General features: G+C 36.8%; 1 protein-coding gene across 3 annotated transcripts in view; it reads right to left on the reverse strand.

The window, feature by feature from the left end:
• The window catches only part of LOC129776937 (uncharacterized), a 48,193-nt gene that overhangs the window by 27,735 nt on the left and 3,473 nt on the right, over positions 1-16,985 (reverse strand). For 2 of the 3 annotated variants that reach the window (XM_055782890.1, XM_055782891.1), the window contains exons 3-7: positions 1,443-1,487; positions 775-1,388; positions 675-719; positions 214-614; positions 21-155 (exon numbers count right to left, since the gene is read on the reverse strand). In XM_055782890.1, the coding sequence (XP_055638865.1) occupies positions 21-155; positions 214-614; positions 675-719; positions 775-1,388; positions 1,443-1,487 (1,240 nt within the window). The remainder of the gene's footprint in view (positions 1-20; positions 156-213; positions 615-674; positions 720-774; positions 1,389-1,442; positions 1,488-16,985) is intronic. The other variant, XM_055782892.1, reaches the window with a different exon arrangement.

The raw sequence follows: 16,985 nt of genomic DNA on the forward strand, positions 1-16,985 counted from the left end.
AAAATTGCATAAAAGATTACCTGGTGAGACACGCAAACGAATCTAACCATTGCCTCGCTAAATCATTCGGAATCTGCTGTTTCACAATTTGATCCTTCATAAGGGTTACCGAAGCGGGACTTCCAATGTACGGAAGACTATCTAAAACGTGATTCCTTTGCACGAAAATAATAAATCAATATATGCATGTTACAATGATCATAAACTATTCACCTTCCATTATCACATATGCTCTTCGACCGGTACAGCAGCTGTGAAAGAGCCGTGAAGGAGAGAACCCTAGTAGTGGAAAGAAAATTTAAGAACACGTCGGGGAAATTGCGCCTAATATCTGGAAAACCGGATCGACAGAGTTCCTTCAGTATCTCACGTGATGCTTTTATTTCATCATGGCTGTCCCGAGCCGATGGTGTATGATCGTAGATAAGTGTGGAACGCTTCTGAATCTCATATTCGTCGTCATTATGCTCTTCGGGTGAATACGATTCCGTATCGGCAAAGGCAAGTCTACTGTAGACTTTCGTCACCGCACCTGCATTTTGATTCGAGAACGGCACAAGCTGATGCCGTTCGAAACACTCGACCTCACTGTATATGAAGTCGTCTACAGAAATCTGTAATTAAAAGTGCGTTATGTCAAACAGAAAGGAACCTTCAATTTTCGTTAAACATACGCTACAGTAACTGGTGGAGTTCAGAAGTGGCCAAGCAACGTAATCCTGAAAAAGATTCAAAATGAACACTGATGATGAACTAAAACGTTCCTTTTCTTACCGGTCTGAAATCATACGGAACTGTTTGAATGAACGAATTGGTTTTATACCGCTTCTTACAAGATGTAATATCCTTCGTTTTGGTAATCATCAGCTTCGTGTCATTGGTTCCACTGATTGTGTATGCCACATCGCAAACTCCGGAAACGTCCGTCTCGGTAGTGTGATAGTCTATATCGAACCGCGGCATACTGTTTTGGAACGATGACAGGATGCCTCGTTTCAGATTTAATGTCCACACCGGTTCATCCGTTTCGTAGCATATCTCACTAACAATACCATCGTGGAATGCAAATTTCAGCTCGAAACGCGTCAGCTCGTCCGCTATCGTTTCACTTTTGGGATGCTGACCAACATCGGGTGGGGGTTCCTCGTAATCCGCACCGTATTCAAAGTCTTGCTCGGGTACAACTGGCAGGGGTCGATCTCTAACTTCGATTGAGTTCAGCTTTAGCAAACCCTGGCATGGTTTGGTGAATTCTATCTGGACAGCGGCGATCAGATGGAGCTCGGATGAATTCTCTCCGCTTCCGGAGAACTCAGTTTTGACGTACATAGCGTAGTCATATTTGTAAAGCGTGTGGTTTTTATACTTGAATTTGTTGTTCAATTCTGCTGAAAGATGATCTTTGAGATGAAGTAATATATCGTAAAATAGAGTTCCTATACCTTTACACTGGGGCCGCCCACATATCCGTGGATCTTTAAGTGGATCTAAGAAATAAAAGATAATATATACCGATATTGATCAAAATATCTGAAGTCAGAAACATGAGTTTTATCATAAAATGACCCGAATACCGTTTTACCTTAAATATTCGGACAATAGAATACTGTTAACACACGCCAATCAATAGGATCTAATGATTCCATTCGGCATCGTGCTTAACAATTGGAGCTGTGTCCATCCACTTCATGGAGGGTTATGCGGAAAGATTGGTATTTGCGGGATTACAAAATTTCACTCCTGCAAAAATTGAAGCTGTGCCATCGGGTACTCCGATACATTTAGTGAATGGGCTCAAAACGTAGTTGGAGTGAATAGAATCCTCGTGCTTTTATTGGAACACAATTGCATCATGAAAAAAATACCATAGGAACCAGGTAATTTTTTTCCAAAAATTATGCCGACGGTGCCACACCTCGCATTCCACAATTGGTTTATTCAATCAAACCTAACCCATGAATTGATTTTCATGGTTTCATATTGATTTCATGAACAAAGCCGACACAGCCTTTGCTATTGCCAGGTCAAAACGCAATGTATTATCATGACATTACAGTGCGTATGTTCAAAGTATAAGGAAGTTTTTATTGAGCTTCATTCCAACATTACACGTCTTCAGTCCCACACGTTACTGGATGTGTTCGGTTGAATGGCGGAAGCGATTCGATTCATTCTTTTTTAGTTTGGTTAGTCAACAAAATACGCCCGAGGAAATAGTTTTCCTCGGAAACTCCAAATATGCCTACTGATCTACTGCTCACCCGTATTCTCCAATCCGTTCCAGTCAGAATTACCCATACGGATCGCAATCTTGCATGCTGTAATCCGCTCAACTCAAGTCCAATCGAGTTGTTCAAATGTGGCAACCTCGACATAGAAAACATCGAGCTTCGGGTTCCATTTTTGTAAAGTGGAAAATTTAATGGATTTTCGGGTGGAATCAGCACGCTTTAAAAACAAAAATTATCTCTATCATTAGCTCTTAGATCTACTATGTATAGATCGTTAAAACATCCAAACACGCTTAATAATTAATGTATTATTTTTTATTAAACAAAAATGTTCACTAGAAATAATGTATATATGGTAGAACAACGTTTGCCGGGTCAGCTAGTAATTTTATAAATTTTTATTTTAATTTATAAGTTTACAGGCTCAGTTACATAAGTTTAAAGGAGCCGAATTCTTAACTATATATATATATATAAACTATATCTTTTCTCTATATATAAATCTCGTGTCACGATGTTCGTGGTCGAACTCCTCCGAAACGGCTCGACCGTTGATTCTAAAATTATACACAAAAAACTTGGTAGGCATGAGAATAGGTCGTAATCTATATATGATATCGCTAGGGTATCGATTGCTATATATTTGATACCGATTAGGGTGGCCCTACACAGAAAAAAAAATCTGAATAATTTTTATTTGTACATTTTTTTAGTTGGGCTGCTAAAAATACATATAAAAACACAATAAAAATACAGGGTGCGGCAGCATAACTCCCTTTTTTCAAAACTCAAAAAAAACTATTGTATGCATCGGAAAATATTTATTTATTTTTTTATAATGTAGGTACATGTCTAAAGTTTTTATTTATTTGTTTCAAATTTCAGATCAAATCTGTTAGGTGACGTCCCCCATTCTCCATACATTGCGTAAACCGATTTCTGGCGTTTGTCATGACTCTTGTTAGCATAGCAGATGTTATGTTGGCAATTTATTCTTGGATGTTGGTCTTCAAATCTTGTTAACCGACCCACACAAATGAAAATGGGCTTCAACGCTCAAAAAACCAATAGCACCCTCGGGAACGAAATCAAGAAGAAGCTCATACGCGTTCATCCGAGAATTGAAGTCACGTTCTGAAAGTTCCTGCACTATCGCCATCTTATAGGGATGAAAATGAAGATCATCACGAAGAATTCTTCTCACAGAACGATCGGACAGTCCAAGGGCAGATGCGTGTTTGCGCGCAGAACGCCGTGGCGATCGCAACATTAACGCTCTCACTGCTTCAATGTTCTCAGGTGATCGAACGGGCCGAGGAACTCCTGTTCTTCCTTTTGTCGCACTTGCAGTTTGTCTGAATGTAGTGACCCATGTAACAATTGATTTGCGGTCTGGGACGGGAGCCAACGGGGCTAAATTAAAGCGATTCCGAAATGCACGCTGTGTTGCAATAACCGAACATCCGTTTGAAAAGTAAACCTCAACGGCAAAAGCACGCTCCTCACTATTCCAACGCATGATGGCGACTGAACCATGTCGGGACAAAACTTTACAGTATCCCCTCTTGAACGAGACCACTAGCGCTCCGCTATGACATCAACTAACTGAGTGGCGCGCATTTTAAAAAAGGAAGTTACCGTTCTGAATCATATTTCGGACAACATCATATTTCGGACACTTTTTTCTAATATCATGAAATGCTTCATGCACTGATGATATAACTATAAATTTGGAATCACAATAGCTTCATTAGAGTAACCCCTTGGTTTCACTATCACTTCATTTGAGAATAACATTTGAATTATTACATAGTAGGAAAAAGATCAACAGCACCACTCATTATCGTTTGTGTTTGACGTTTGTTTAGCGTGAGCACGTAGAATTTACCCGTTCACAAATATTTAAATTTATCCCGTGTTTCATCAGGTCGCATCATCGTTAACAGTTTACTGTGATTGCTTGGTAAGTGTTTTGCAGTTGACTATAAAATATAATCAAGTGTAATGTAATCTTCGTTCATGACATTACAAAATAAAGTGTCCGAAATTTGAATTCAATCTGTCCGAAATTTGATTTAGTGTCCGAAGTTTGATTCTTATTCGCCTCATTTGAAAAGCATTTTATTCGATGATTTTCTTATGTTTTCAATCAAATAGGTACTACACTAGAAAGCTTAAAAGCATATTGATCTAATTTATCAAAAATATCTACCAAATAATACCTGTGCATAAAGTTTATATCTGTTTTCTGCATCATATGCCTTAAGCGTCCGAAATATGATTCGGAACGGTATGCTGCCGCACCCTGTACAATCGATTGTTTTTCACCTCCATCCCCATTTGAACCACAATTTTAGTATTTTTGTATAAACAATATCCAAATATTTAAATCGTCGTTCGTGTTCCGAACAGAACGCATTTATTTACGTTGTTTACGTTGTTACGTTGTCACGTTGTTTACGTTTGTTACGTTGCCTTTTCTAAGTAGATGTTTGAAGTATAAGCAATTAAAATTGAACATAAGTAAAACGACATATCCCTCCTATCCGATCGATAAACTTTTACATAGTCGCGGCAATACATACACACACTCTTTACAGATGCACGGGCCGAAGGTTGTGCAGTCCACTGATCATTCAATAAGAGCCAAAGGTTGTACCGCTCATGACAACTCTACACGAACTGATGATTGCGCCGGCTAGTGACCATTCTATCCTGGATTCCTCGAGTCGAGAAAGACGCACCACGCAAGATATGGGGTACAGACTAGGGAGCGTTGCTGATTAATGGTCAGCTGCATCCCAATAGGAAGTAGCCCGTGTCGGGCACACGTATAGAGCATCGAAGACTGCAACATACCAATTATGAGAACACTTGTAATACTAGCCTCGAGCCAACCGCGAGTAATCGGTTACATATTACTAACATAGTTGTAAGACAAAAATTGTCAAAATATTAGACTCCCGGCCCCGTCAGGCTAACGCCACATGTGCCTTAATAAAAAATATATTTTGGAAAAAAAAAAAAAAAAAATAAGTAAAACGACACACATGATAATCTCGCGAAATCGAATAAATGAGAACATATCTATTGTTATTGATTATGAGACTATTGACCGCGTTCGGGAGATTAAATATCTCGGCGTGATTGTTGATGACAAACTTAAGTTCAACACTCACATTGACAGTGTCATCAAGAAAATTGCCAAGAAGTATGAAATCTTATGCCGATTGAAAAACGATTTAACTATTTGCTATACAGCTATACAAATCAATCATCTCTCCTCATTTGGACTTTTGTTCTTCCTTTCTATTTCTAGCCAATGGAACACAAATATCGAGATTACAGCGTTTGCAGAATAAAATAATGCGATTAATACTAAAATGGAATAGGTTCACTTCCTCATCTTCAATGCTGGACGCTTTGCAATGATTATCCGTGAAGCAAAGAATTGTATATTTAAACATGGTGTTCATTTTTAAAGAAATTAACGGTTTGCTACCTCGATATTCATAGTTATAACACTAGAAACGCGAATGAATTAAGAACACTTCAAAAAATTTGTTCGAATAAATGTTTTCAACTCGATGCTAAGACATATTAAACGTGCAATATCATTAGAAGAATTTAAGAGAAGCTGTATTTCATACGTGAAAGTTGTGTTTTCATTACAGCTGAATAATTTATTTTTCTTTATGACGAAAAGTATCTGACGAAGTTTCTATTGAACGGATTATAATGTGTAGACAATTTTAGATTATTTTTTTTTTCTTCTCTATTTTTTATTTATCTCTATTATGTCTGTCATGATCTTGGTGACGATGGACTATTTTTATTTTTATTTTGATGTTTTTATATTGTGATAGTTAAAAAAAAGTAGTCTACAAAAGTTTGAGCGTCGCGCGCGTGGTGCAGATATGAAGCATGAAAATTTAAAAGTTTTGTTTGTAGAAATTTTTCGTGAAGGAAAGTTTCTCGATTTCTCTGGATGGGGATATTCATGTTAACCCAAAACAAGGCTGTCAGTTGGACTTGAGTCTTGGTGGACCATTTGGCTGCAAGGGCCTTGTCGGGACCGTATAGGCTCTGTGGCGCACAAGACTGAGTATTGGCTTGTCTTTTGACATTCCAATTTTTTGAACTTATATCTGTAAATAAAGCTCGTTTTTTTTGCTTAACTTATTTCAATGCTGAGAAAAAAAATATCTTTTAGATAACTCGTCTTGCTCAAATCTCTGTAGGGGAAGGAGGCGGGACCATCATCATCGCCGACGATTTGGAGCCTTCTTGATTGAGCGTAATGAATTATTGAAATTCTTCAAATCACACACGCTTGAAAACTTAAAGAAGAAATAACTCGGATTTTTAACAGCATCAAAGTCTTAATGTTAAAGTTGTGCATGAATAATTTTGTTCACCGTTTAAAACGCGTTATCGAAAAAAAGGGGTGGTCACATCGAAAATGTCCTAAAATAAGCTTTATTTTCGTTTTTTAAAAATAAAAATCGATTCACTGTTGTAGAAGTTATTAAAATTTGTTGCGTGAGCGTTTAATCTGGAAGACTCTGTATATCGCAAAGGTGTTTACATCAATTGATAGGAAATATTTCTATACATCTATCACGATGAATTGAACTTTTCTCAACGAATTTTAATGTCTAATGTTACCTATGAATAATAGTTAACGGTATTCGATATAAACAAAATATGATTAACGTGGAAAGATAAAAGTTTCTCTTTCATTTCGAAAAAATTGATTTCGACCGCAAAGGGTTAAGACGAGATTACTGAGATGACTGGTGCAACGTTTGATGGCGGAAAGTGCTCCATTTTCTTGATCAGAAACTGTTTGCCATCAACTGACCCCCATTCAAAAAGTACATTATTTAGAACGTTTCTGTTACTCTCATCTCGCTGCTACTCTTTCAATTTTGGTTGATAGGAACAAACTACTTCTCAAATGGTACTTTATTTTACTAATTGGAATGTCTTATTATTCAAACCAGCCCTCTTTTTTGATTTCTGAACATAGTATTGTGAAACGCTTGCCATTTTCGTTTGAAAAGAGCCACCACTTTCGAATGAGTTTTAGAATCAGCTGTGTTTGCTTTTCTGTCGCTTCCGGGTTTTCCTGTCGACGGTCAGATGAGCTCCACATAGTTTCAGGACGAAAATACCGAGCGAATCGTACAAGGGAGCGTTCAGGATCAATTCGCGACGCGTTTGTTCTGGTAACGCCATGATGTAAACCAGGGTTTCTCAAACCGATATCCCCCCGGGGTCGATTTCGGTTTCCCAGGGGTCGACAGAAACGAAAATTGATTTTGGGGGGTGACGGGGTCTAAATATCGATCCCTATAAAATAACACAAGTTCTTATTTGGAATATTCAAGATGCTCCATATGTTGTGTTACGTGGACCATCCTGTTATAAGAATGACCAGGGTTGCCACATTCGACCCTGTAAAATTTTCTGAAAAGCAATAAAACAAAATAAAAATTTGTATCAAAAAACTAACGGAAAAATGGAAAGAAAGATTTATTTTCATTTTAAATACATTGTTCTTATTTATGGTTTGCTTAAGTCGTATCAAAACAACAAAATAAATCATAAAAAAAGTTTTCTCATAATAAATTGTATGATGTTTATACATGGTTTTGTTGAACTTTGCTTTTCTTAAATTTTCCGTCAATTTCATCCCTGACGCCAGTGTTGCCACATAGGGTAGAAGTACCTATCAGCAATACTACTTATTATGGTTATACGAGTGAGTTTAGAAAACATATCTTATATTGAAAGGCTTTAGAAATCTCTTCTTTGTCAATTTTGGTACTTGATTCCATGCGAAACACTGTTCTTTTGTTGAAAAATTTAGTTTGAAAATAATGTATCCCATTGATACTTGCCTCTAAGTATTTTGCTAAGGAATATGCGATCAAAATGATGGGATTTTTATGCTGTGAAGTGGCTGTTTTGATGCAATTACAGTGTAGACGCATACATTATAACCTTCTTGACGTTGTGATTCGACCAATATATACGATTATATCGAAATAAAGTTGTATTTTTTTATTACCATAATTGGTGCAATTTTACATCTACATGTCAATTATCGCCATATCGAAATCTGGCCGTCTTTGTGATTCTCCTGTCTGCTAGCAGAGAGGCCTAGCAACGAGGAGCAGTGAGTTATTTTACAACCGGGAAGCACATAACAACAGTCTAATCTAGAGATAAAACGATATCGATAAACGGTAAATATTCGATATCCTTCCTATCCGGTGATTATTTGATATCCGGCCGGGTACCGGAAATTCTTTACATATTGAAATTACGTGGCACAAAATTTGTCTGGAAGGCCCTGGTTATCGTAAGAGAAAGTCAATCGATCAAAGCAAAAGCAAAAAAATGGGCAAAAGTTGCCGAATAATGAATAACAAATAATGAGTCTTGTACAGAATTTATTGAAATTTTCAAAACTGCCTTCTGATTTGGAAATAATGGCTTTATTGAAAAGTATTCATTATAAAAAGCGAAATTTTTCATTCAATCAAATTTTTTTCCTATAGTAAAATGACCTACAGGAGCGTTCTTGGAATCAAATGCTGATTGATATAGTTAATTGGATTTACTATTGACTTGGTTCATAAAACATTGTGTTTATTTATCTATTTATTTATTTATTATACTACGTCTTCAGCTATAATGCTGCACAGACTGAAAACTCCTTATTTATATGTTGATTATTTATAGTATTAATCTACAAAATCTTTGAAGAACCAGAAAAAATCAAGTTTTTTCTTTCCAGTATTGTTATCTACTATACCTACACACAAAAAGATAGAAGCACACGAGTATTACATCTCAAAACTTGATGTTTCAAATGAAGCTTTAAAATGATGTTACAACGTTTGTAAAATCACTCAAAAACTTCGACTTCGCGCTACGTTCCAATAATTTTTGTCGAGTGTAGAATCAGCGACATAGTATTGCATACTAGGAATAAGATTTAGAGGCATAGTTTTATTTAAAAATTATTATTGAAATATTATTTGAATCCTATTAACACTTTTTCCATGTGACACTGACTATTACCATAATAAGTACACTTATTACGAAACTCCGGGAACACTATTACCATAATGGGCACATGAAAGTGACATTTTCAAAAATGTTTTTCATATAATTTAGTCAATTCATCATCCAAATATCAGTGAGAATCTTCAAAAACAGAGTTCAAACTGCTAGAGAAAGTATACTTTTGTATACTTTTGAACTAAAATAGAGTATTTATTCGCCAATTTCTGCAAGTTGGTGACATATGTCCTCCATAATTGGTACACTTATCCTATACAGATTTTTCTGTAATGATACAGATTTTCAGCATGTTTTTTGATCAAAAATCTGTATATGCTGATTACAGATTATTGGATGCCCATGCAGATTTCATACAGATTTTGTTATAAACTAAACTAATTTTAAAATATGTGATCAGTTTACACAACAATTAATAGTTAACAATCAGACAATTCGAACAGTACTGAAATTAACTATTTTTTCCACTGTCAAATGTGTAAATATAGTGGTGACAGAAATCGTATTTTTTCGCAAATAATGCGAACAAAACAAAAGTTTGTCATCGTCTCGCTACAGAAACTATGAACGCCATTCGATTTGAAATTATTTGTTAAAATCCAAGGGGGAAGTGCCTCAGCACAGTTGTCAAACGACATTGTGGCCAAATCCTCCAAGATGTCGAAACACCACGAGCAAAGTGAGGTTTAAATGAATACATAAACTGTTTCCGTCGGTTTTTCCAAAAAAAATGCATTTTAAAATGTTTTAATTGTTTTAATGGCATAATTTTCTATGGCTCTAAAACTCTGAATCTAAGATATCTCACATTTTTGATCAAATTAGACCTCTGTGCGAGAAAGAATTGCACAGTAAACTTTTTGCATAGACCTGAAAATTGAAAATTAGTCTCATTCAAAATACAAGTATGCTATTATTACTTTGTACTTAAATCTAATGCAAAAGTCTAATTCGGTACAAAATCCGTTATACAGATTCCAATACAGGTATTCTATTTTCACTACAGATAAAAAAGATTTTTTTGCTCGGAAATACAGATTTAAATGTGGCAACATTACTTGACGCTCGTCCTTGAGCCGATACATGGTTCTTTGCTTTCAAATAGAGTCCATCATTGTGGAAGCCAACCGTGTCCCAAAAACATCCTTAGCAGGAATGGAGAAGTGAGGTGACAAAAATTATGAATGAAAATTATTTTCATAATATTAAATTAATCAAATTAGTATTCTATGTAAATGAATATCACTTTTGCTTGCAAGTAGTGAAGAAATATCATACATAAATTGTAAATTGTAAAAGATAATTCTATATTACAATAGTAAGTTTTAGTGAGAATATCTGAAAATTCATACAAAATAGTTTAAATTAGGGTCAGAACAACGTACTTCTAGTAGATAAATAACGCCAAGCAAATATTTTCAATACTATATTTTACTATATACTATATTTTTTAATGTCAGCAATTTAAAACTGCTTTAGTGCCGACTAATCAGATAAAGAATAGTTGGCCTCATACAAACTAATGTTGTATCCAGATGTCGACACCATTCCGCCGTCAACGCGAATTTCATATGATTGAACATTTTTATAAATCAAGGTACATATCTTCATGACTCAACTAGAGATGGGCAAACCGTTCACGAACGGTATGAACGAACTAGTTCGCCGAAAAGAGTGAACGAACGGTCGTTCTTTTTCAAAGAACGGTAGTTCTCCTCACGAACTGATGGCCAGCGAACGGTTTGTGAACGAACTGAATCCAAAAGAACGTTTTGCGAGTGAACTGCTTGTGAACGAACTGGTTCAGAACGAACTGTTTGCGAGTGTATGGGAAAGAACTGATTGAGAGTGAACTGTTTGGGAACGTACTGTTTGAGGTCGAAGTGTTTGCGGGCGAACTGTTTGCAAACGAACTAGTGCAGCTGAACTGATTTGCGCTGGACGGAATGGACAAATATAACGAGAACGTTTGTAAGGAAAATAAAACGATATTGTCATGATGAGCAAAATGCATCTAATGCAGGGTTTATTTTGTTAATGTACACTCAATTTTGTGTTAAAAATTAAATTAAAGGGTGTGTTACAACGCTGTAGAAATTCGCCCAGTAGACCGATCCTTTTGAAAATTTTAGACAGTAAAATAAAAACCATTAAACAACTTTTGGCATTTTCTTTTTATTCATACTTCGAGCCCAAGCCCGTATGCTCGCACCTTCCTCTTTACCCCGTCCATAAGGTTCTGTACAACGTCAGGTTGTAGTTTTTTTTTAACAGAAATCCATTTTCTCTTGAAGTCCGCCTCCGATTTGACAACTTTTGGGTTCTTCCGGAGGGCCTGCTTCATAATCGCCCAGTATTTCTCTATTGGGCGAAGCTCCGGCGCGTTGGGCGGGTTCATTTCCTTTGGCACGAAGGTGGCCCCGTTGGCTTCGTACCACTCCAACACGTCCTTTGAATAGTGGCACGAAGCGAGATCCGGCCAGAAGATGGTCGGGCCCTCGTGCTGCTTCAATAGTGGTAGTAAGCGCTTCTGTAGGCACTCCTTAAGGTAAACCTGCCCGTTTACCGTGCCGGTCATCACGAAGGGGGCGCTCCGCTTTCCGCAAGAGCAGATCGCTTGCCACACCATGTACTTTTTGGCAAACTTGGATAGTTTCTGCTTGCGAATCTCCTCCGGAACGCTGAATTTGTCCTCTGCGGAGAAGAACAACAGGCCCGGCAGCTGACGAAAGTCCGCTTTGACGTAGGTTTCGTCGTCCATTACCAGGCAATGCGGCTTCGTCAGCATTTCGGTGAACAGCTTCCGGGCTCGCGTCTTCCCCACCATGTTTTGCCTTTCGTCGCGGTTAGGAGCCTTCTGAACCTTGTATGTACGCAGGCCCTCCCGCTGCTTGGTCCGCTGGACGAATGAACTTGACAAATTCAGCTTATTGGAGACATCCCGGACCGAACTTCTCGGATCACGTCTAAACTGCTTAACTACGCGCTTGTGATCTTTTTCACTGACGGAGCATCCATTTTTGCCGTTATTCACCTTCCGGTCGATGGTTAGGTTCTCGAAGTATCGTTTTAGTACTCTGCTGACCGTGGATTGGACGATTCCCAGCATCTTACCGATGTTCCGATGTGACAACTCCGGATTCTCGAAATGAGTGCACAGGATTAATTCACGACGCTCTTTTTTGTTCGACGACATTTTTCCAAATTTACGAAAAATTGACAGTGAAGCATGGCCAACGTGATCTATACACTCTTATCTGATTATAAGCGAAAGCTGAAGATATAATTCCTTAAAATTAAATTTCTACAGCGTTTTTTCCGTGATGCAATTTGATGTGACACACCCTTTAGATTTTCGTAGTTTTAAAAGCAAAACTATATATTTTCAATTACATGTATTCTTTCAATTTCGCGTAACATTCATATATTTCCTGATTATCAGAAAAAAAAATCTGGGGGAAGCTGGGGCGATTAATGAATTACGTAAACATAAAATCTTATAGTGAGGGCAAAGTTTTTTCGTTGCTTTCAATTCATTGTTTGGCCTATTGCGTATACGTGTTATCGTGATTGTTTGTATGATTGATTGTTAGTGCTGCTGATTTTTTCCCCTGAATGAACATTATGAAATATGATCTTACATGGAACCTGTGTGTTGTCCAAAAAGAGAATATGAAAAATTGTATATATTTTGTGCACATCAAATTATTACATAAACTTTTGTCGACCGACAAACATATTTTCACATACAGTTTGCGACTTTTAAAGAAGAAGCAGCTTATCTTTCCCCACTAAATTTCAAAAATATAAATCCCATACGTACACTATCCAATCCAACGATATTAAATAATAGCTGTCTATTGATGTTGGGTTACAGCTAACATTCTATGTTGTTCTTAACACTTTGACGTCCTCACGGTTTGTAAAAAAATATGCGCTTGGCGTCGGCAGCGCTAACTCGGATTACTTGGCTCGTCGCCGCCCGTTCTTGACATCTAGATCTAGAAATAGAAATCTAATCTTATCGTTAGTTTTCATAAGTTCTCAACCCTATTCCCCTAATCTCACGAAATTTCGAAGATATACATACGTAAATATTACAAACATGTCCGTATTCCCCCCACTATATGTCAATGCAGATAATCGTCGAATAAATGTTCTACTTTTCGGTCTGTTTTAATTTTATTAAAAACATTGAAAAACCTTCGATTGATTATTTCGAAAAACAGTACATTGAATTGCAAGAAACTGCATTTAAGTTTGGTAAAACACGAGTTTCGAAAGATATAATAAAAGTTCTTCTTAATATGTCCGTTTTTCCCCACCTTCCCTACTTATAAAAACATTAAAATTGATAGTCTGTGTATGTTATTGTTACTTAAACCAAACCCCAACAGAATGCAAATGATACTCAAGTGCTATTGCCGGCCACTGAGATACTATGCGCACGTAACCACTGTGGTGTCGCCGGACGCCAAAGTGTTAATACCGCTGAACGAAAGAGCGAAAGAACGGTTAAAAAGAACTGATTCACTTAGATGAACGGTTAATGAGTGAACCGTTCATCAAAGTGAACTGTTTTGCCCTAAGTGGTGCGGACTCAATCCACTTCATTTTCAAGTTAATTTATGGATTTTTTTTCAAGCGATTTCTTGCAATAAATTCTAAGACCACCAGAGATGCCAGATTAACAGATATGTTTGTAAATTTACAGACATATCTGTAAAACTCATTTTATTTTTGTTGCAGACTTTTTGGATACAACAATATTTCACAGGTTTTTGAGAAATGAGAGGCTCTATTTATCACATCAAAGATATTTGACTCATCGTATTACATTCTTCCATAGTTTTAATACATAAATAAAAATATTTAGTTCATATCAATACACATGACGTTAGACCTATTTTTTGAGTAATAATGGTTATGTGCGCAAACTAGCGCCTAACTGCCGGTTTCACCACAGTGATTACGTGCGCAAAATAGGTTGCATTGCAGTGATGTCGTGAGCATAGTATCGCTCAGTGGCCGACGACAGTACTTCAGTATCTTTTGCATTCTATTGGTGTTTTGTTTGGTAACAATAAATTGTATACGTCAGCGTTTTTCATGATTTCATAAGTACTTTTGCCCTGAAATCATTGCAGACGAAACAGACAATATGATTCCTCACGATGAATGAAAAATTGCTTTAAATGTATCTATACTATACTTCAAAATTTCATGACAGTGAGGGAACAGAGTCGAGAACCTCTGAGAACTATCGATGAGATTGGTAAAACGTGTAATTGTAATTTTCAGAGAATATCGAGAACAGCCGACGACAAACCAAGTAAACCGAATTAGCGCTGCCGCCGCCAAGCGAATCATTTTTTAGCAAGCATACGGTGCAACATGTGCGTCGCTAATTCCCTTAAAAATGACTCTACTAGAGTGGTATCTTTTAGCAAACGACAATGAGTTGATTCTCAAAGCTTTAACCCTTTCGTTACGAGCGTCGTCTTTAGACGTCATGAAATTCATACTGCTCTTCGATCACACCAGCGCGATGTGCATACTTTTCGGCGCAGTATTCCGTGTAGCACTGTGGCGGAGCACACTGCCGTAATGAAAGGGTTAATTGAACAACTTTGAGTAATATTGAGATTGACTACATCCGAGCGAAAACGGAAACCGTTTCATCCCAGTCTTTGAGCATCCCTTCAACCTCGCACTGTTAGCCTATATCTATCTATATAAATGAAAATGGAAGGCCAAATATGTTCGTAAGCGGGCCTCGAAGGAGGGATGATCCGATTTTAGCCTTCTTTATTTTGTTGTGTTCGTCTCTTCCTGTAGACCATTATAGTGGAGAGCAAAATCGGAAAGTTTCCGGAAAACTCAGAAGGAATGTAAAAAAATTCTGAAAAATGAATTCCCATATGACCGAAAATTACAACATGATACGCGTTTTTAGTCCATTCAATATATGCGCTAGCGAAGTTGATCGTTGTTCGAAAGTGGAAATGGATTTTCAGACAAAACAACGCATTCCTATATCTTTTATCTATCTATTTAAATAAAAATGGAAGGCTAAATCTGTTGCTTATCCCAAAATCCAATGAAAGAAAGGTCCCTTTTGAGCTGTCTTCATTTTATTGTATTTGTGGTATTTTGCCCACAACGTGCCGCATTACAGGTCTGTTCAATTTGCTAAATGTCGCATTAAATGTAAACTACTGTATATACAGTCATTTCATGCAAATAAAGTGGTGCTCAAGGGGAAAAAATATTTTTCGGACCACCAGTTTACCTTAAAAATCATATCTCAAAAACGTAAACAAAGCTTCTCTGAAATCGAGATATGTTATGTATAACATCCGCAGCTTTCTAGAAAAGTATAAAAAATATATAGCTCTAGTCCAACGCCATGAAAATAATAAAAAAAAACTACAATCGATAATTACGAAAACAAAATCCTTTTTTTGCAATTTCAATATATTATATTTTAATGAAAAGCTAGCTCATTGGCCTCAATTAGATATGCCGATAATCTAAATCGGTTCAGTAATTCAAAAGTAAAGAATTTCTGAAAAAAGTCAGTTTTGGGAAAAACTGGGGAAAATGATTTTTCGGACCACTCTAAAATGGAAATGGTCACCCTAACGAAAAAATAAAAAAAGGGTCTAATGCTTTGCGATAAAGCAGAAAACTACCACTTTTCATCGAAATCTGAGAACCACTATATCGGTTTGGCATGGAAATGCTGTATATATGAAAGATGTACATATACAAAATATACAATAATATATAATACAAAAGACAATCTCACGAGCATCGCGATGTACAAAGCATCAATGAATCTGGAAAAATTAACGTTAAAAGACATTTCTACAGATCCGCACACTTTTACAGACATTTCCACATTTTTAATAGACTTTCACATATTTTTACAGACTTTTTTTAAAAATCATCTGGTAACTCTTCGTTCCACTTTTCATAGAATGTTTTCAAATCGCAGGAGTAAACATTTACGTGACTTTGACTTCGTTTGTTTTTATTTCGTTCGGAGAAATATTATATCACGGAAATTGGACATTAAAAATGCGTTGCTCAGTGTAAGGCTGCCCGAATACGAGTGAAAATATTCGCGTTAGCTTTTATTGTATTCACTCGGAAACGTATTTACAGACGCGCTGGGTCGATTTTTAAGGAGACAACAAACTAGTTCCGAATAAGGATTCGCGTATCTGTGGAGTAAGTACTATGTTTGAATTATTGAAAATCAAAAGTGTAGCAAACCTTTCATACACATTTTCAGGATTATTTTTATAGCGTCTTAATACAGTGGACTGTAAAAACTGCTACTTAATCCCGCTGCGCGATACCAAAGCAGCCTTTATGCGGATTGCCCAGCGTGAGAAACCAAATTCCCCCTGTGGGCGCGATGCAGACTGCCTTCATTGCAGTGATGCAGCGAGGATTTTCCATTCGCATGGAACTTCACATCACTGTAGCAGATTGAGGGACTCGTTTCATCGGAGACAAAACACAACACATGCTTAAACTATAACTATGTACATTGTATTTTACTTAATACTATAGAAATATATACTCTGTATGAGTTATAAATTATACAAGCACTTAAATTTCTTCTTAAATTCTGCTTCAAATTTACTG

This window comes from Toxorhynchites rutilus, chromosome 3 (assembly GCF_029784135.1).
Source record: "Toxorhynchites rutilus septentrionalis strain SRP chromosome 3, ASM2978413v1, whole genome shotgun sequence".
NCBI classification, from domain to species: Eukaryota; Metazoa; Arthropoda; class Insecta; order Diptera; family Culicidae; genus Toxorhynchites; species Toxorhynchites rutilus.